This window comes from Rosa chinensis, chromosome 5 (assembly GCF_002994745.2).
Source record: "Rosa chinensis cultivar Old Blush chromosome 5, RchiOBHm-V2, whole genome shotgun sequence".
In the NCBI taxonomy this organism is placed as follows: domain Eukaryota; kingdom Viridiplantae; phylum Streptophyta; class Magnoliopsida; order Rosales; family Rosaceae; genus Rosa; species Rosa chinensis.
In genome coordinates, this window is record NC_037092.1 from 66443195 (window position 1) to 66464096 (window position 20902).

Consider the following 20902-nt stretch of genomic DNA (forward strand, 5'->3'; position numbering starts at 1 on the left):
ATGTTGATTTAAGTTCTATGTCCAGATTTGTTTATTTGGGTAGTCCACTTTTAGGGGAAATTACGCCAAATTTTTAGTAGAATTTCTTCTAAGGTGGGGTCCGCAGGGCCTGTTTCGGGTTTCAGAGTGAAATTTGGTTCTTATCCTGTTATAAACAACCCAAAAACCCATTTTCAATCCAAAACCTCATCAACCACAATCCGAATCCAAGCTTTTCTAGCTGCTGTAAATCTCTCATCTTTATTACAAATTATGTTTTTTTAGCTCCCACGCCACATGCATCTTGCCAAATCTCTTTTAGCTTATAAAAGCGAAGGATAAAATTAGCTTTCTCTACATCTAAAAACATTGAACACTGAACAAAGTCAACCTAAACCATATCCTTATACATAATGAAGTTCTGCTGCATACATCTAGCAAGCTTTGTAATTTTCTCACCAATTCAAGTCTAAGTTTTAGAGTGCTTTGAAGCAGTAGTCCTCGTAGAGTACATCCCAAATAATAACAGGAAACTCATCTAACCAAACATCAGAAAGATAATTAAAACTAACAAGGTGCGCTAATCTATTTGGCAACACCATTTACTTCACAGAAGATGTGTCTAATCTGAAAAGAGTGAAAATATGTCAAATATGACTTACAATCATCGATAATACGCCTAATTTCATATCTTCCACGTCATGCTGTAGAGCAGTAACAACAAGGGAGCAACCACTCTCAAAATCAAGAGCAGTCGTGTTCTGATGGATAGCAATAAGAGCCCTGCCCTGCATGCTTCCACCTGAGTGGATAGCAGTAGATTTACAATTAGGCAGATTGTCCTGCATACAATAGAGAAATATGTGGTCAAGGTTCTAATACATTCATCGATCTTAATTCAAACCGTGGTAGACTTAGGCCCAGTTTGGTCCCGAGGTGTGTGTGGATTAAGTAACTTATTTCTCAATTTAAGTTGCTAGACCTGTTTGGTAAAACAACAGTCATCAATTATAATAAGAATCTCTCACTTTCCTAGGCATAATCTAGAAGCTGCTAAAATGGTGCTTCTAGAATTGTGGCTTTTAGAAGTTGAGATGACTTACTTGACTTTACCTATATTGCCCTCATCCAATTCCATCAACTTCACAATTCAACCGGATGTCAATAAGTTGCATTCAAAGGCACGAGTTATAGATTGAAAGTAGCCCAGTTCATAAGCCATTGTCCTGGCCTTCTTGTTGATTTGCATGCCACTGGGACTTCAAAAGTTCTTGCATGTCTTTTTAGTCTTTTTTTTTCTTTGTACTGAGGCTTCTTATGAACTGATATGCTTAGAGCAGATTCGTTCATTTGTTGAATACCTCTGCATTTGGTATTGGACTGTTGGGATTCGTTTGACTTTTATAGTGTTATGCTCATGTTTCTTAAAAAAAAAAAAAATAAATAAAAAAGGGTAGCCCAGAGAAACCAAAGCCAACACTACGTCCGAAATTCGTAATAAATAGCTTTGACATCCGAAAAATTTGTAAAAATTACCTTGGATTGGTTGTAACACATACTTTACAGTCAATAAATTAAAGATGCACTTCAATAGACTTTTTGGAAAACTTCCCAAATGTCGTTACTACTTATCGAGAAATAAAATTAATCTAATTTTAATTCCTTAATTTTTCCATGTCCTTTTTGGTCATTTATTAAATTCACAGTACTTTTATACCATAGTTCACCAAACACTTAGACACTACTTTTGTACTCACATCACTTTTTAAAGCAGAATTTACCAAACACTCGGTTACTTAATTTCATAGCTGATTATTCTCACAGTACAGCTAAAGTTGCTTTTACATTAATCACCTCAGGGCCAAACTAGGGCTTAATACGAAAATTTATACAAACTCACTCAGCAAACCGTTTGATAATCTTATTCAGAAACTAACAACATGACAAAATGTCCTGAATTTGTCAACCTCAAGTAGTTCTACATACTGCCATAGATGAATCAGTAACGAATTTTCCAGGTCCATAAGCCAAAGGAATTATAGGACATTGCATTTTCAATAGCTAACATTGTGATTTAATATAATATTTTGATAAGTTATTTAATATTGTTGATGTCATAATTTGGTTCGACAAATACTTTTGACTTTTCAACCCATTCCACGTGGTACGCGTTGAAATGTCAAAGAGTCCACGTAGGACTCTGACCTTTCAACGCACTTAAACCTTTCATCAAGAAAGAAAAGATAACTCTAAGATGGAAATAATCATGACTAGTGAGATGCCTCACTTTGATACTCCAAGTCTTCAACCTTGGATCTCCACCTCTTAAGTTTTGGACGGTCACCATGTAATTGACTCACCATCTTGGATGGCAAGGCAAAAACATATCATGACCTCACTACTAGAGATGCATAATCCAAAGCCTCAACCCCCAAGACCAAGAGTTCGGCCCCCAAGCTTAGAAGCCACGACCTCCAAGGCTAAGGCCTCGACTACCAGGATCACTCTTAGACAAAGTGATTGCAAGGAGACATAGTTAGCGGAAATCAAGGGCCAACTCTTACCTATTAGGCCAGGTGTCACGCTCTGATGATAGGTATGGTCAGAGGGCATGGTCCAAAAGTGACGTGAGAGGAAGAGACCACATAGTTGTGACATCTGTCACCAACTCTGTCAGATGGAGTGTCAGGAAGCAGAAATCATGGGGCTGACACCCTGATTTTAGGGAAGAACCCATGCCTTCCCTCAACATCTCAACTACTCCTTCTCCTATAAATATCAATCCTTCACAAGCAGAAAGGGGGACTTGACCTTTCTCTTCTCTCCGAAAGCTATGCCAAAATACATAGTCCTTTCCATAGAGCTCCGCCAACTCGAGGTGGTGGAAGGCCAACTCGAGGTGATGGAAGCCCAACATTAGGTGGAGGAAGCCCAACACCAGGTGAAGGAAGTCCGAGACGAGACTATCAGTTTCACCCAACAAGGAGCTTAGAAGCCCAACACGAGGTGGAGGAAGCCCAACGTGAGGCCATCAGTTCCACCCAAGAAAGGAGCTTGGAAGCCCAACACCACATGGAGGAAGCCCAACATTATGTGAAGGAAGTCCGAGACGAGACTATCAGTTTCACCCAACAAGGAGCTTGGAAGCCCAACACGAGGTGGAGGAAGCCTAACATCAGGTGAAGGAAGTCCGAGACGGGACTATTAGCTTCACCCAACAAAGAGCTTGGTAGCCCAACACGAGGTGGAGGAAGCCCGACGTGAAGCCATCAGTTCCACCCAAGAAAGGAGCTTGGAAGCCCAACACCAGGTGAAGGAAGCCCGGGACGAGACTATCAGTTTCACCAAACAAGGTAGCTTGGAGGCCCAGGATCAGGTGAAGGAAGCCCGAGGCCATACCTTCAGTCACAAGAGGTGAACGACCAAGGCTAGGCACAGGACTACCAGGGCATACCTTCAGTCACAAGTGGACGACCAGGGCTACTCACGTAGCCAAACTAATCGAAGGAAAAGATAGGCCCACTTGAAGAAAACAACCCCACCACTTTACACTTGGATTTCAACGGAACCTCCGTTGACTCGTTGATGCAAAAATCGGCACCAACAAATGGTGCTGTCTGTGGGAACCTTGAACGCTTGGCGCGTGTTCACTGGTTTAGTTAAGAAGGAAGCATGTAGTATGCCGGAAAGACCTTCGAAGTATAGAGCCTTACCTACAACTACGAATGAAAGATGAAACAATGACAAATTAGGCAAGGGTGGACATCCACCTATGAGGAGGAGCACAGGTTCGAGTATATCATGCTTGCAAGTACTAAAAGAGAAGTCCACCAACCATTGCCACTACAGACCTCGGCTTCCACCTTCTACACCAATCGTAGGCTGGACACTCAATGTTCATATCTACAAATCTTTGTCCACATGTCTCTATTTGACGAAGGATAGCCCACTCTTGAACATGATGTACTCCCCCAACATGCCACTGATGAGGTGACCAAGGGTGACCAACGTCGCAAAGACAAACACTTTTATGATTTGGAGAACACGAAGCAACCATCACCACCCAAGGCTGATGAACACAATTGATCCTCATATCACCCATGCTAATCATTATTATCACTGGATGGTGATGAGCTGATTATAATCGTTGGAGCACCATCACTAGAATTCAAGCCGGGAATTGATGATCAGACAAAGTCCGTAGATTTGATGAATGGTGTAGTCAGGAGATTCACATAAAGATCATGCACGCTACCTGACACGGAGAATCTTTCTGCTAGAAATCCAGCAACGGCCCTACCTTCAACATCCAAGTCATTAGATGATATATAGCTCACAAGGACGCGTAGGAACCTCCGACGCATAGTCAATGACGAGCAACTTCAATTCTCGTGACATTGTGTGACCATCACTCGATGAAGTAGTAGCCTTGGAACGAACTAGAGGCCCCGAACCCCTAACGCCTGGTAGCCCAGGACACTGGCGTAATAGGAGAGAGTTATAAAAGCTTTGGAGTCGCTAGGAAGAGCGAAAAATTTACCGCCAAATGCTTGACGACAAGACCATTTGTTTCACCGAAAACGAAGAACTAAAATCCACTCATGCTAGAAGTCTTTGACCGTTGTTGCCATAAGAAGTATCAAGATGCATGATAGGCGACGTCTAGCTATCAACAGTCCACTGCTCAGATTGACGTTGGTAGTCAACAAGCTTGGAGCTCCATCACCAATTGCCACCATATTACCAAGGCGGGAGAGACTTTAGCTCCTAGTCGTAACATGTAGCTAAAAGGATGCACACGACTCATGCTTCATCAATGCTATTATGGTTGAAGCTTGATGTTCGAATGCCATGAAGGTTCAATTGACTCTCCAAGAATAGAGAAAACTTGGGTGCACCCTCCACCTTCATTGGAATTTCGGCATGCATCCACCATCGTAGGTCTTAACCAACACCTAACAGGACAAGAAGACAATGGAAATGCTATTGATCAGCATGTCGCTAAAAATTGATGTTATAGAATGAGGTGACAACAAATCAAACCTTGAAGACATGAGGAGGCAGCTTGAGCCATGGACCAGACCCCTGGAGGTCCAACATAGAAAGACTATGTTCGCTTGTTGGATAAATGACTGATGTGGAGATCTTGTACACGATGCTCACCAACCCTAACAAGAAAGTTGCAGCTTTGATCAAAAATGATCGATCAACCTCATCAACATACCATCACCAACAATCCACAAATCTTACACAATGTTGGCATCAAGATTATGGGACTCCAGTCCACCATCCTTTCATGATCAGGAGGTTGACCTCAAGTAGGAACACACCTATATCCTCGACTTCGCTGCTATACTAACTCCCTAAAAATCTGATGGCTACACCACCAGCGCAAAGATGTCGGATAATGATGAGCTTCAAAGCGTAGTAATCCTTACAGTAGACTTATCTATGTCTATCAAATGATGACCGCGCACTAGCAAGAGGATGCCATGCTGGTGTTCGTTCGATGATCTCAACTATTTTACTAGGACCTGACAACATTGATCAACCGGCGCAAAGACCTTGAGCATCCACCGCTTGATCATATTTCAATGCTCGGACAATCTTGAGATTTTGGCGTTGCTGGAGTACTACCACACGAGTCAAACATATAGATGGGTTTACAAGTCTTGCATGCATGGCAAAAATACCCATTCACCAATATGGTGAAAAATCAGTAGCTAGGAGAGCTAACCCCAGAAGAAGAAAGAGCTTTCAACCCACCATCTTATTGCCCTTAGACCTGTACTCCCACCAAAAAGGTCTCGACGTGCCACTACTCCACCCTTTTTGTTGCCAAAGGCCTGCATTAAGAAAATGCCTACATGGAGACATCGTCCGGAACAAGTCACATTCAAAGGAGCGAGCTACACCTCAAACGGTACACCCTACTCTAAATTACTTATTTGTCGTATCATAAAGTATGATCACATGCACCATTATATCCTCTTTAAAGATTTCCTTGATATGCCAAGAGTGATGAATCTTCGAACACCAATAGGAATATGTTAGCCCTAGAGAGCTGGGGGCTCAATTCTATTATGTATTGATTTTTACATCTTATATGGCGTTCTATGTATCTGCTATATGTGTCTCTATACTATTTGCATGCTATAAATCATGTTGAGATCGGAATTTGCACAAAAAAATTAGCTTGAAAATATATCCATCTATTCAACAATTCGACAAAGACCCCCGTGCTAAGCATATGACTAATTAACTCTGGTTACATCAGCTCATTACTGATGAACCTGTGTCAATGCCCAGACGCGGACCAAGTGGGGTACCAGTTCCACAAATCTATCTATATATAAACTCCTAGAAGTTTATTGGAACACAAAGGTATAGCTATCTCAATAGAAGTCCATCTAAGATAAATATAGTAGTAGTTTGTATAATAGACATCCTTGGTATTCCAACACCCCAAGGATTTGAGCCACAGGATGAAAGAGTCTTGCTAGCCGAGACCAATTCACAGAGTGCCCTCGAGGTCCAGCTCACTTGAGTCACAGGTGAGCAAGTCTTAACAACTGAGACTAACACACACAGTGCACTCGAGGTCCACTCACTTGAGTCGCCAGGTGAGAGAGTCTTAATGGCCGAAACTCGCAACGAACACTTGAGGTTGGTCGACTCTCAACCGCAACGACCACCAGTTGTGAGACTTTTAGACCGAACAATAGTTAGAGGTCTTACACTCCCTTATAATTTATGCTAATAGTTTAGTTATGGAAAAAGTAGGGACAATGCACTTATGTGCTAAATTAGAGCCAATAGTTAAAGCTCAAAGGGAAACAAAAGGAAGTCATTTAACCTATCCTCACCCTTGTCAAGGATATTACCCTTCTCTCTATTGGAGATCAGTCACAATGAGTTTAGTCTCCTACCGCAGACCTTCGACATTCAAGGTTATCATCATCCCTAGTCGAGGATTTCGTCTTCATCCACATAGGACCTCCGTAGTTCGACCTTCAAACTACCATAGTGATGGCTTATCACATATAGAAACTCACCCCCACACAACGAGGTTAACTTTTTTTACATCCACTCTTGGTCTTTCATTAAGAACCACCTACTCAAGCCTAGATTCACCAAATTCTCCCTCATATTGAGTTCCCTACCCAACATAAGCCTTGCTTGGCCAGGGAACTGGGGGCTTGTTGATGTCATAATTTGGTTCGATAAATACTTTTGACTTTTCAACCCATTCCACGTGGTACGCGTTGAAATGTCAAAGAGTCCACGTAGGACTCTGACCTTTCAACGCACTTAAACCTTTCATCAAGAAAGAAAAGATAACTCTAAGATGGAAATAATCATGACTAGTGAGATGCCTCACTTTGATACTCCAAGTCTTCAACCTTGGATCTCCACCTCTTAAGTTTTGGACGGTCACCATGTAATTGACTCACCATCTTGGATGGCAAGGCAAAAACATATCATGACCTCACTACTAGAGATGCATAATCCAAAGCCTCAACCCCCAAGACCAAGAGTTCGGCCCCCAAGCTTAGAAGCCACGACCTCCAAGGCTAAGGCCTCGACTACCAGGATCACTCTTAGACAAAGTGATTGCAAGGAGACATAGTTAGCGGAAATCAAGGGCCAACTCTTACCTATTAGGCCAGGTGTCACGCTCTGATGATAGGTATGGTCAGAGGGCATGGTCCAAAAGTGACGTGAGAGGAAGAGACCACATAGTTGTGACATCTGTCACCAACTCTGTCAGATGGAGTGTCAGGAAGCAGAAATCATGGGGCTGACACCCTGATTTTCAGGAAGAACCCATGCCTTCCCTCAACATCTCAACTACTCCTTCTCCTATAAATATCAATCCTTCACAAGCAGAAAGGGGGACTTGAACTTTCTCTTCTCTCCGAAAGCTATGCCAAAATGCATAGTCCTTTCCATAGAGCTCCGCCAACTCGAGGTGGTGGAAGCCCAACATTAGGTGGAGGAAGCCCAACACCAGGTGAAGGAAGTCCGAGACGAGACTATCAGTTTCACCCAACAAGGAGCTTGGAAGCCCAACACGAGGTGGAGGAAGCCCAACGTGAGGCCATCAGTTCCACCCAAGAAAGGAGCTTGGAAGCCCAACACCAGGTGGAGGAAGCCCGACGTGAGGCCATCAGTTCCACCCAAGAAAGGAGCTTGGAAGCCTAACACCAGGTGGAGGAAGCCCAACATCAGGTGAAGGAAGTCCGAGACGGGACTATTAGCTTCACCCAACAAGGAGCTTGGTAGCCCAACACGAGGTGGAGGAAGCCCGACGTGAAGCCATCAGTTCCACCCAAGAAAGGAGCTTGGAAGCCCAACATTAGGTGGAGGAAGCCCAACACCAGGTGAAGGAAGCCCGGGACGAAACTATCAGTTTCACCAACTCGAGGTGGTGGAAGGCCAACTCGAGGTGGTGGAAGCCCAACTCGAGGTGGAGGAAGCCCAACACCAGGTGAAGGAAGTCCGAGACGAGACTATCAGTTTCACCCAACAAGGAGCTTGGAAGCCCAACACGAGGTGGAGGAAGCCCAACGTGAGGCCATCAGTTCCACCCAAGAAAGGAGCTTGGAAGCCCAACACCAGGTGGAGGAAGCCCAACATTATGTGAAGGAAGTCCGAGACGAGACTATCAGTTTCACCCAACAAGGAGCTTGGAAGCCCAACACCAGGTGGAGGAAGCCCAACATCAGGTGAAGGAAGTCCGAGACGGGACTATTAGCTTCACCCAACAAGGAGCTTGGTAGCCCAACACGAGGTGGAGGAAGCCTGACATGAAGCCATCAGTTCCACCCAAGAAAGGAGCTTGGAAGCCCAACATTGGGTGGAGGAAGCCCAACACCAGGTGAAGGAAGCCCGGGACGAGACTATCAGTTTCACCAAACAAGGTAGCTTGGAGGCCCAGGATCAGGTGAAGGAAGCCCGAGGCCATACCTTCAGTCACAAGAGGTGAACGACCAAGGCTAGGCACAGGACTACCAGGGCATACCTTCAGTCACAAGTGGACGACCAAGGCTACTCACGTAGCCAAACTAATCAAAGGAAAAGATAGGCCCACTTGAAGAAAACAACCCCACCACTTTACACTTGGATTTCAACGGAACCTCCGTTGACTCGTTGATGCCGAAATCGGCATCAACAAATATGAAAGAAGCAAATATAGTTTTAGTACGTGCAACTAATATTGACATTACCTGTCACTATATGGAGTGTATATATTGACATATTTTCATCGAAATCATCTTCATCTTCATCAACACCGTCTTTGTCATCATTCTCCTCTTCAATTAATGGTGGAGTCAGGATTTCCTATCAGGTTGACAAACATAATTCAATATTCCTCTCTAGCCAAAATATAAAAACTTCCTAATATTGTTACTCCACAGAAGACAGTACGAATCTAACACCCATCAAGTGTAGTTAGTAGTTGATAATTTAACTCAGTTAAGATTCAAAGTTCAAAAGGAGAGTGATTTGTGAAATAAATGATAAGATAATGTGAAGAATAAGTTGATTTTGAGACTTATATTAACAGCATGCTACAACTAATTAAGAAAAAAATTGCATTTGGCATCCAATTGAAAACGAAACAGCTATACACTAAGAAGTATTTGGCAAAAATAATCCTTACTCATTGGATAGCAAGTTGATTATTGATCAAATAAAAAATAAAATAAAAAAAACAGTGAGAAGAAACCCAGAAATCTTTTGTTGTATAATAGAAAGAAGAATCCTAAACCCTAAACGCTTGAACGAAGTACACTAGAAATGATTAGTTGAACATATGAACATATGTAGAGAAATTGAATAAATCTGGTTGGGCATTTGCCCTACGTACCTCGTCCAGAAGTAGCTCCGCCCTTGCTCATCCTCCTCCACCACTTGTTCCTCCTCAAACTGTTCCCTTTTTCTTTTACTATTTTTCAGAGACTGACAATGAGGCATGCATGTTGAACACTGCATTATTATTTCCATGAGCTCTTCCATATTTTCTTGGAATACAAGTTGATACCCACAACTCTCCACCGTTATGTCCTTGCTGTTACTTTTAAATTTGACTTGCATATCCACAGGAGTGTATTTGTTCAACATATAACCTTGAAATGATCCATGTGAAACATACAATATCCAGATGAAACCATGACCCATCATATTAGGAAAAAGATCATTGACAATGACGTATCCATTCATTGGGATCTTCCAAGAGCCAGATCCAAAAGAACATTGAATGTGAGGAATATAAAGCTCAAATTGGATGAGAGAGGGGTGCGAGAGGATCGCGAAAGCAGAACAAACAACTACTCCTTTCCAACCAGTCATATTATTCAACCTTGGGATTGTAAAGGCTGTTGAGGAACCATTGACACTGCAGAACCACTCTGGAATTTCAGATTGTGAAAAAGTTTCTTTATATAGCAAGTCATGCCGACCAGAATATTCCTATCAAACAAAAATGAAATCAGGCTTGTGAACGAGAGAGAGAGAGAGAGAGAGAGAGAGAGAGAGAGAGAGAGAGAGACCTCAAGGATTTTTCCTAACACAAATGCAGTTTTGAGATTAGACGGTCTGCCATGTATGTTGTAGTACTTGCTTCCCGAAACGTCTATCCCCTGAATAAAGAAAATTTGATGTGTAACGAAAATGAGAAGATCATATGAGAGAAAATGTATATGATGTTTTCCTGCTAATTATAGAACCTTAATGTGATGTTGAATGAAAATATATATGATAAAGAAAGACCTCAGAGCAGTTTAGTTCTGAAGGCAGTGACTCAAGGTGTTCTTGCACGGGAATGGTTGAGTTAAATTTCAAATGCTGATCCTCGGCCAACGTTGGCGAAAGAGTTACAGTGGATCTTGAATTTTGTGAAGTGACTTCTGCTGCTTGTTCTTTCATGCCGTACATAATTTCTTGACCTGAATTTTCCTTCTTCCTTCTAATGTATAAACAATGACGGTAACTCTTTAATTCGTACAGAAACCCTATGAAATCGTGGTCGTACAGTAGACGAGCACCGCTCTTTTTAACCTCCACAGCTGGGCTATCAATTGTTGTGTGAGCCTCGATGGTATTGCACTCATTCAAGGAATTCAATCCTTTTAAAAACCAGACATGGGGTATTATTATCCAATATCCATGTGACCCAGTAAAAGGGACGCTTTCAACGTTCACCTCGTGGTATAAAGTTTGTTTATCACCAGGACCTTCCATGGTATCAAAATAACAATCAAACTTGTGCTTGACTTTCAAATCACAATTGGTATCAAAATCCTCATGAATTTCCAATACAACATACAGAGCATATCCCATCCATGGCTTGCCTTTGTTGTCTGTTGGCAGCAGAATTGTTACAGATTGGCTGTTGCTTCTGCTGTCAAACCAATTCGGAATTTCAAAAGCTCTAGTTGATAAACCATAAGCTGTCCTTGACCGTTGACTTATCTCAACCTACACCATTTTTGAGAAGAAAAAAAAGGGAAGAATGTAAATGATGAAGATGTTAATTATCTGTAGATACTTTAGGAGAGATAATTACCTCGTTAGCCTCGTGATAATCTCTAAGCCATGCTGCAAATTGTGAATACGACATGTCAATGATACATATAGTTGATGATATGCGCTTGATAACAGAAACATTTCCTGCTGTAGTTGAATCACATACTTCATATTGATCAGAATCACTTTTCAACGACATACAATCACTGACCCAAACCCCTTTTATACTCAACGGAAGCTTTGGAAATGACTGCAACTGGCTACAATCATCCAATACAAGTCTTGCAAGATTAGATAGTCGACAAATACTTTCAGGTATGCTTGTAAAATTGTTTCCCCCTAGAAACAAGTCCTTTAATGATGACAAGTGATCGAGATTATTGGGGATTGCTCCATCAAATAGATTGCAGTAACTTAAATTCAGTGATGTTAAAGAGCTGAAACCCGAGAAAGAAGAAGGTGACAACATGCCAAGAGCAGGGCATAGACTTGGTGAAGAGCGAAAGAGCAATGATGTAGAAAGCTGACGATCGCAATTAGAGCAAGATAAAACTTTGAGGTTTTTGTGATAGACAATGGATGACGGCATTTGTCTTATGGCAGTTCCGCTTATATCCAGCTCTTCGAGACCTTCCACATTCCCAATGTTTTCTGAAATTTCACCAAGACTAGAGCAACCTGATAGGATGATTGTTTTAAGCCTCGTCAAGCTTGAAATGACACTTGGAATTCTCAAAAGATTCTTGCAATCTGCCAGATCTAACAAATAAAGACCAGTTAGACCCTCAATTGACAATGGTAGTTCTTCTATAGCAGTTCCATCTAAATAAAGCTTGGACAAGCATCCCATATCTCCCAATATCTCTGGAAATGCCTTGAGCCTTGCACAACCAGAAAGACCGAAAATTTCAAGGGATTCCAAGCTGATGTCACATGAGAACATCTCAAGGCTTTTACAGTTTTTCATATTCAATAACCTAAGGTTTTTGAGATTGCTAATGGATGTGTGAACCTTAGATAATTTTGTACAACCTTCAAGAATCAACTTCTCAAGATTTGGTACACCCGTGAAGTCTGGGGTCTCCATCAGACATGTAGAGTCCTTGAGATCGATCGATTTTAACTTCTCTAAACTCTGTATAATAAATATAAAAAGATGTGTTATCAGTTTTCATCATCAATATAGTTTCTACTTTCTACTCAAAAATAAAAAGAAAATTGAAATGTTATAAGCTCTTCCGAAGTTCATATAGTAAAAGGCATATATGCATGAGAAAATTGTTACCTTGTATCCTTTCCATAGATATTCGATACGACTGCAACAAATGCTGAGTTGAACAAGCTTCTTAGATGGGAAGTTTTTCGGCAATAACTTTGAAGGATATCCATTCCATTCAACAACTTGTAGCTCAGTTGATAGATAATTGAGGCCTCGAGGTAGGAGCACATTAGAAATTTTGAGAAATCTCAATTTTTTCAAGTTTGACAAGGCGTCACTTTTCAATTGTTCATTTTGTTCTTGAGGCAAAACAAGGACTATCCCTTGAACCGAATCTGATCCCTGCAGTTAAGTACAGGAAAAAAAAAGAAAAAAAGATATAGAACTGGTAGCCTAGTGAACCAATTTTGAATATTTATTTTCAATTGAAAATATAAGAATCGAGTTTTTTCAGATATACAAATACCTTCTTATGCTTCATTACATCAAGCACATCAGCGGATTGCCAAATTCTACTACAGTTCCCAGGCTCATTGAGGCATTCCGCACGAACAAGTTCCCAACCCATTTCCTGAAGCAAATCATGCATCCACAATTTATTCCCTACTAAAGTGATGAGAGATTTTCGTATAAGAGCTCTTATACCAATGATCGGGTGAAAACCAAAACTCTCTAGCATGACAGCCACCTGATCTCTGTCATGCCCTTTGAAGAAACACGCAATATCTAAAAATATTTCCTTCTCCTTCTCATGTAATCCATCGAAGCTTATTCTAAGGGCAGACATAATATCATTGTCAAGATTTTCTTGTATCCTACTAAAGGCACTTTTCCATTCTTGAGGGCTTTGACCACACAAGAAAGCACCCAAAACTTTAATAGCTAAAGGAAGGCCCTTGCTGTAATTTACAAAGTTCTGGGATAACTCCAAATAATCTTCTGGGGGATGGGCACTCTTGAAGGCTTTCCAACTAAAAAGCTCGAGTGCATCATCATTTTTCAATTCCTTGACCTTGTAACTTCTATCCACATGATGAGCAATCAACAATTGTTCGTCCCTGGTTGTTATAATGATCCTACTCCCTCGACCAAACCAACTGTTGCTTCCAGCTAACGCTTGCAATTGTTCTAACTTGTCGACATCATCAAGAATGATCAGAACCTTTTTAAAACGCAATCTATGCCTTATCTCACTATCATGCACATCCATCCTCTTTAAGACACTGAACAGGAGGTCTTTTGTCAATGCAACGATACCATCTCTTTTAGAACTCTCTCTAACATTTTTAAGAAAGCTTTTATCGCTAAATTGATAAGAGACTTTATCATAAAAAGCTTGTGCAAGAGTTGTCTTACCTATTCCACCCATTCCCCATATACCTATAAAGACAACATCATTCTCTTTGTCTTTAACTGAACATAAATTTTTTATTTCCTCTACACGAAAGTCAATTCCAACAAGTCCAAGGTCATTAGAAAGAGTCTGGTTTGTACCCTTCAGCTCGCTTACTATCATTTCCATAATCTCTTGGATAAACTTTGACTCATACCTGTAAAGAAAGGGTGTTAGATATTTGTGTCAATTAAGCTGGTGTGTTTATGGAAGCATGTTCTAAAATGAGAAAATTAGCTTTAAACCTAATTTTACAATGATTTATTAGGTTAAACCCAATCACTTTTTCTTTTCAATCTACACCTAATCCACATCATGAAACATTCCTTACTGAGTAGATTGTTCAATTAATACAATCTTCATCACTTTTGGTTCCCATTGTACTCTTTAGTAGTTTGTAGAAAGTTATATGGAAAGAGTTAATCATATGGCTTAATTCATGCATGCTTTGATTTCAATTTTTTTTTCAAAACTTTTATATATAGCACCATGATTTCAAACTATAAAGATACTAGTTCATGTTCCTTAAGACCAGAAGGCAGAGCAGCGTGTGCATGGGCAATAGAGTTTAATCAATCGCCTGTTATTTTTGAGAGTGACTGCCTCTCTTTGGTCAATTCTATAAATTTAGGTGATGAAGATACATCCCATTAAATTTAGGGAGGGTGATTGAGGATATTCAGGTTCAGCTTTGTGGTCTGCCGGGTTCCTTCTTTCAGCGTGCTTACCGTGAATCTAACACGGCTGCACATAGAATGGCCAAGCAAGCCATGTTGTCAGGTTTATCTGCTCACTGGCAGGGAGCTATTCCTCCAGACTTGGGAAGTCTTGTTGCTTCCTTTTGTAACATTTGAACTGTCTGAGTAATAAAACTTCTTTCGTCTTGCTCTCAAAAAAAAAAAAAACCAGAAGAAAGAAGTAAGAAAAAATTTCAAATTATTGTTGTGAACTTGTATATCACCTATGCATTCGTGATCATATTCTCTTTCTAATTTTTGGCTTTCAAAAGTGTGGTATCTACTAATAAGGTATGTTATTCATTAGATTTAGTTTTTTAAAAATTTTTCTTTTTTCATCATTTTGCCCTGAATCTTGTGGTAAAGTATCTTGTTCTAAGTTTGAACTTTTCCTTTTGTATATTGTCATATTAATTTGATGGTTGTTCATTTCCAATTGTTACCTAATAGATAGGTGTATGCATATAGGGATAAGTTAGAGATTCAACCTAAGAAATATGGTCAAATCGCAATGATATATAGAATACCTAAGAAAGAGGTTGATGTGAAAAATGAATCATAGGTTTATATGAAAATTCCTATAAGGTCAGTTAAACATACACGTCTAATCTTTAGGTTGTAATTAGGAAAAAAAAACTATTAGCTAGGTTAAAAACTTAAGCCTCTACCTTTAAGTCAAGTTGCAAGTAAATGCATGGATGAAAAACATAAATCTAGAGTTGTGTTGCAAAACACAACAGATAAGAACAACTAATACATTTTTCGTGAAGCAAATAGTGTAGCAAATAGATTGGCTCACTTTGCTAGTTTAGATCATGTTGTGGATCTTTGTTTAGATGAGGCTCCTACTTTCATACATGATGTTCTCTTTGAGGATAATTGTAACACAACTATGCTTGCTCGGGGTTCAGGTCTTACACCCCCCTCGATGCAGCAAAACTTATTTAATATTATAAATAACAGGCATGGGGCTGAGCTTCCCAGTTAGCTAGGCTAGGTTCCAAACCCCCCTTTTTAGGGTGGTTCTAGTTGGACCTCTCATACTTAGTACACCTCTAATTTATTTTTTAGAATACTTAAAAAGTTAAGTAGACTTCCTTATCTTTACCAAAATACCCTTGAACATGAAATACAAAAATTTGTCACTCTACTTTTTATCTGTATCTTCAACCACGAGAAGAAGAATGAATCAAAATCATATGATATTGCTCTCTTATGAGTAGGGTCTCTCCTCCACCAAAATTAATCAGAGAGTTGGTTCTCAATCTTGATATGTTGCTGGAATCCATTTGAATTTGCTAAAATAAGGATTCCAAGGGTTTTGGGTTGGAAGATCGAGTAATAACTATATCATAAGTGAGAATAGTCATTGTAGTCACTCAACTATGACTCATTCGACACTTTAGTCACTCAAGTTTCAAATATATTACTTTGGTCACTCAAGTATTACACTGTCATTCACAAAAATCACTTTGTTGTGAGAAAAAATGCCCCTTGGGTGACTTTTGTGAATGACAATGTAATACTTGAGTGACCAAAGTGATATATTTGAAACTTGAGTGACCAAAGTGTCGAATGAGTCATAGTTGAGTGACCATTTGTGAAATTCTCCCATATCATAATATTGAATGAATTTAGTTTAAGGAAATTTCATATCAGATTGTTTTGGATTTAGTTTTGTATTAAATGATAATTATTATTTTTACTTAATTATTTTTGGTAAATTATAAAACTACATAGGTAATATAAAGAATTTGGAAAAGAAAATTAATTGAATGTTATATTTGGGGAGGTAAGAAGAGATTTTTTTTTTTTCTGTTCCATTTTTCTCTCTTTGTCCTTATTTGTCTTTTCATATAATTTGATAAAGTCTATTAATAACTGAAAAAAAAATTAGAGGTCCAAATATCAGATTTGGAGATCCAACTAGAACCACCCTTTCACAAAAAAAAAAAAAAAAAAAAAAAAAAAAAACAACTAATACTAATTAGTTGAGTTCAGAACACCAAATCTACTTTTAAAATAAAAGTTTAAATTGCTAAAAAGTAAATTATAAATTCATTTAAATCTATAAAACATTTTAATTAAAAAATGTGCAAAGAAAAACTCCATAATTCTAGCCATAATGATTAGTAGAAGGAAAATTGCTGGAATAATAGGACTAATAAGAAAAATCTACAATTAAGGTATTTAAAGAGAACGTTAATCTTGCTAGTTGACTTATGTTTATCAAATTTAAATAGTGGCAATATGTGTAATTTTCAGAAAGAAAAAAAGGCAATATTTAATCCTAGTTGGCATAATTGGGTGTAGATTTAAAAAAAAAATTGATGGGTTTTTTCCACTAAATTTTATAAAAATTTGGTCTATAATGAATTTCCCCGTTCTAAAATGGAGTTTTATGCTTTGTTTAGCTAGTGGGGAAAGACTATTTACCATGGATTGGATTTATTATTGATCTGATTTATCATTATTTGTACGTACGCACCTATCCTGTAAATGAAATCCAGAGAGATTGGCCACTTGAGTCAAAGCAGCTCTCCACTTTTGCAGTTTTTCTTTATCTGATCCAGCCTTGAACCGCTCTTCATGTGCATCAAATGCTTCGCCATACTTTCCCAATTGATTCCTTACCTCTGATGGATCTACATCATAGAAAATTGGAATCACTTTTTGCCCCGTCTCATCCATGCACTCGACAATCTTAGCGAGTTCATCCAAACACCAAGTTGAACTAGCATAGTTTCTTGAGAAAACAACAACTGCGATCCTCGAAACTTGTATCGCTTCCAACAGATTTCGTGAAATCGGTTGTCCTCTTGCAAGCTCTTCTTCATCCCTAAAGGTGAAAATTCCTCCTCTGTCCAGAGCAGCATATAGATGATCTGTAAAGCTTTTGCGAGTGTCCATACCTCTGAAACTGAGGAACACATCATATGTCCTTTGTGCGTTTGAAGAACAATAAGGAAAAGATGATGAGGAACAGAGTGTCTCTGCCGCCATGAATATAATCTTGACTATCCTCCCGATCAATTACACAAGTAGAGGCTGAAAGCTGCACCATAGAAAATAAAATCAAGGTTTTAAAGTTCGAATCTTTTCAGACCAAGTCAATTCACAATTCTTTATTTGAGGAATAACAAGGAAAGCTACAAAACTCAATTAGTTTAAATGTGTTCTTGATGAAAAGGAAATATGTAGATCATTAGATCGAAGCAGACGCATATATGAGATATATATACCTTTAGCTACTTGAAACCAAACTAACGAGCAAAACCTCTCAAATGACGCATCTTCCTCATCAAACTCATGAGCGCAGTACGTGAAACAACTGGAAGGGTACGAAAATTGAGTGATTAGCAAAGACTATCAGATACAGCGAGTCAGAGGCGATGAAAAGTGGAATATATGAAGTAAAACCCACGAAGTGCGAGTGAGGGGTATAATATGATTAGTTTCACATCTGAGAGTTATTCATCAGCAACTATTCCAACACGCTTCCATATTCCAACACGCTTTCATATTCTATTCGACCCTTGTTCTTTTTCGTTTATCTAGAAGCCTAGAAGGCTATGCGGAAGATGTTGAGCTATGGTCAATTAAGGGGAGCTCTTTTAATTAGGAACACTAAGATGAGTACTAGTTGAGAAATTTCTAATCAACGGTTTGGGGGACTCACTTTTCGATTATATTATCGCAAATCAACTGTTAGATGTTTATATATGCATGAGTAGATCACTTCTAAAAATTTTCTTCCAAATTGTTAATCGTTAAAGTACCGAACTAGATCAAATCAATAGACGAAACAAATTTGTCAGACATGAACCGTTCATGTCCATAACTAATAAGTCATGATTATGAATGCCTTAACGATTTTCGGTTTGGTTCAAAAATTGTAAAATTGATCTACACATAAATATCTAAACATCTAACGGTTGATGCGGAAATGTAATCGAAAAGTGAGTCTCACAAAAAAATCTGCAACTAGTTCTCCTTTTAGTAGTCTTTATTAGAAGGGCCCCCGTCAATTAAGTATTCCAACACGTTTTCATATTCTATTCTACAATAATTTCAACAAGTTTTCATATTCTATTTAATATGAATTTTTTTTTTTTATTAAATCATGAACCTATTTAATATGAAATTGGCTAATTAAAAAAAGAAACGATCTAATAGCTTAGATGTGAGTCAATTGGCTTATTTAATATTAAATTTTTTTCTTTTTGAGATTTTATTTGTAACTTTTCTTTTGTCCAAATAAATACTTATTTAGTAAGATTGCTCCCTTTTTTCTAATTTTTTAGAAGGGTGGTTCTAATTTGATCTCCAAATTTGATATTTGGACATGTCGTACTTATTAAACCTTCAATTTACTTGTTTGAATGCTTAAAAAGCTACGTACACTTCTTTAATTTTACCAAAACATCCTTGAATAATTAAACTTGTATTTTCTACTTCTTTTTTTTTTTTTTTTATTTCCATCAATTTCACATTTCAATTTGGAGTAACTGTTAGTAATAAATTAGAGTATAGGTATAGTTATAAATTTGCTAATCTTATTATAATGAAGGGTGGTGCTATTCACACACTCATTTTGTCTATTCACACACCCCCTCTATTTTTATATTACTTTAATCCAATTTTTATTTACAAATTATCCTAATTCCTAACTACCCTCTCTTGTAGCTTTTTTTTATTTAGCAAGTCAATCATGAATTAAAATCATTATACAATAAATCAAAAAATTTTGCTACCAAGATATATATTATGATTATGTTACGAAGATCTTCCAAGTAACACTAATTTTCAGTAGTAGATATGGTTTCACTCTCCATATTCTAATCTCATAACGATGAAAAATCATCTCACAAAGTTAAGTTTACAACACAAATATTTCAATTGTGTATATTAGAGCATGAATTATCCAAATAATTTGGCCAAAAATAAGAAAAACCAATGTACCAATCCACAACATTGCTTCATAAAAATAAAAACTAATAAGCAAGAGCAACTAGAAGCATCAAAACCAATCAACCCTCAATAGAAAACACAAACCCTTCCTTTAAAAAAAAAAAAAAATTATGTTACGAAGATCTTCCAAGTAACACTAATTTTCAGTAGTAGATATGGTTTCACTCTCCATATTCTAATCTCATAACGATGAAAAATCATCTCACAAAGTTAAGTTTACAGCACAAATATTTCAATTGTGTATATTAGAGCATGAATTATCCAAATAATTTGGCAAAAAATAACAAAAAGCAATGTACCAATCCACAACATTGCTTCATAAAAATAAAAACTAATAAGCAAGAGCAACTAGAAGCATCAAAACCAATCAACCCTCAATAGAAAACACAAACCCTTCCTTCAAAAAAAAAAAAACAAACAAACAAACTTGTTGAACCCCCCCCCCCCCCCCCCCCCCCCCAAGAAAAAGTATTTTGAATTCCTCTTTTTCTGCAGGAAAATAAGGATTTATGATTTGGGGATAATTGACTTGTCAAATAAAAAAAATAAAATTGCAAAGGAGTTAGGATATTTTGTGAAAAAAATTTGATTTAAAGTAATAGATAAATAGAAGGGGTGTGTGAATAGAAAAAAATGGTGTAAATAGCACCACCCATAATGAATTATAAATTATAATAAATACGGATAAGTTGTCTCTTTGAATAAAATATTTCGATTAGAAATCAACAAAAGAAAAAGTCAGTGGACCTAATGCCATTGCATCATAATTATTTTCCCTATTTGTCGGCGCCGTGGCGAAATAGTCCGGGCGGGTTTATGGAGCTGGACGGTAGTCCTAGTCAGATGGAGATGCAAGTGAAAGATCGAGAGTCCCGTTTCCACAAGATACGAAAGTCTTGTATATAGAAGAGTAGTACATCCTTAGATTTTGTTCCAATCTTTCCTGGCCATTAATTGGAATTTAAAAGCTTAGACAGCTGGGTAGAAAGAGATAGAAATTATAGTTGACTTGAATCATGATAGGAAGGGAAAGGAAGGACCTGGAAGATAAGGGTTAGCGTCTATTTGTGC

The 20902-nt window shown here is 38.5% G+C and overlaps 1 protein-coding gene across 5 annotated transcripts; it reads right to left on the reverse strand.

Moving 5' to 3' along the window:
• Positions 1-356: 356 nt before the first annotated feature.
• On the reverse strand, positions 357-18331 carry LOC112165851 (TMV resistance protein N). Of its 5 annotated transcripts, XM_040507143.1 has the most exons (11): positions 18103-18325; positions 17349-17915; positions 13197-14280; positions 12797-13072; positions 12544-12646; positions 11552-12270; positions 10756-11463; positions 10536-10625; positions 9854-10455; positions 9210-9324; positions 357-821 (listed from the first exon to the last, which is right to left on the reverse strand). In XM_040507143.1, exons 2-10 carry the CDS (start codon positions 17861-17863, stop codon positions 9315-9317), a joined length of 4107 nt encoding a protein of 1368 aa, XP_040363077.1. In that variant the 5' UTR covers positions 17864-17915; positions 18103-18325; the 3' UTR covers positions 357-821; positions 9210-9314. The 5 variants fall into 5 exon arrangements, with proteins under 5 accessions (XP_040363077.1, XP_024158316.1, XP_024158317.1 ...); XM_024302548.2 differs by having other exon boundaries at positions 11552-12646; positions 18103-18326; XM_024302549.2 differs by lacking the exons at positions 17349-17915; positions 18103-18325 and adding an exon at positions 14852-16121 and having other exon boundaries at positions 11552-12646.
• Positions 18332-20902: the final 2571 nt, after the last annotated feature.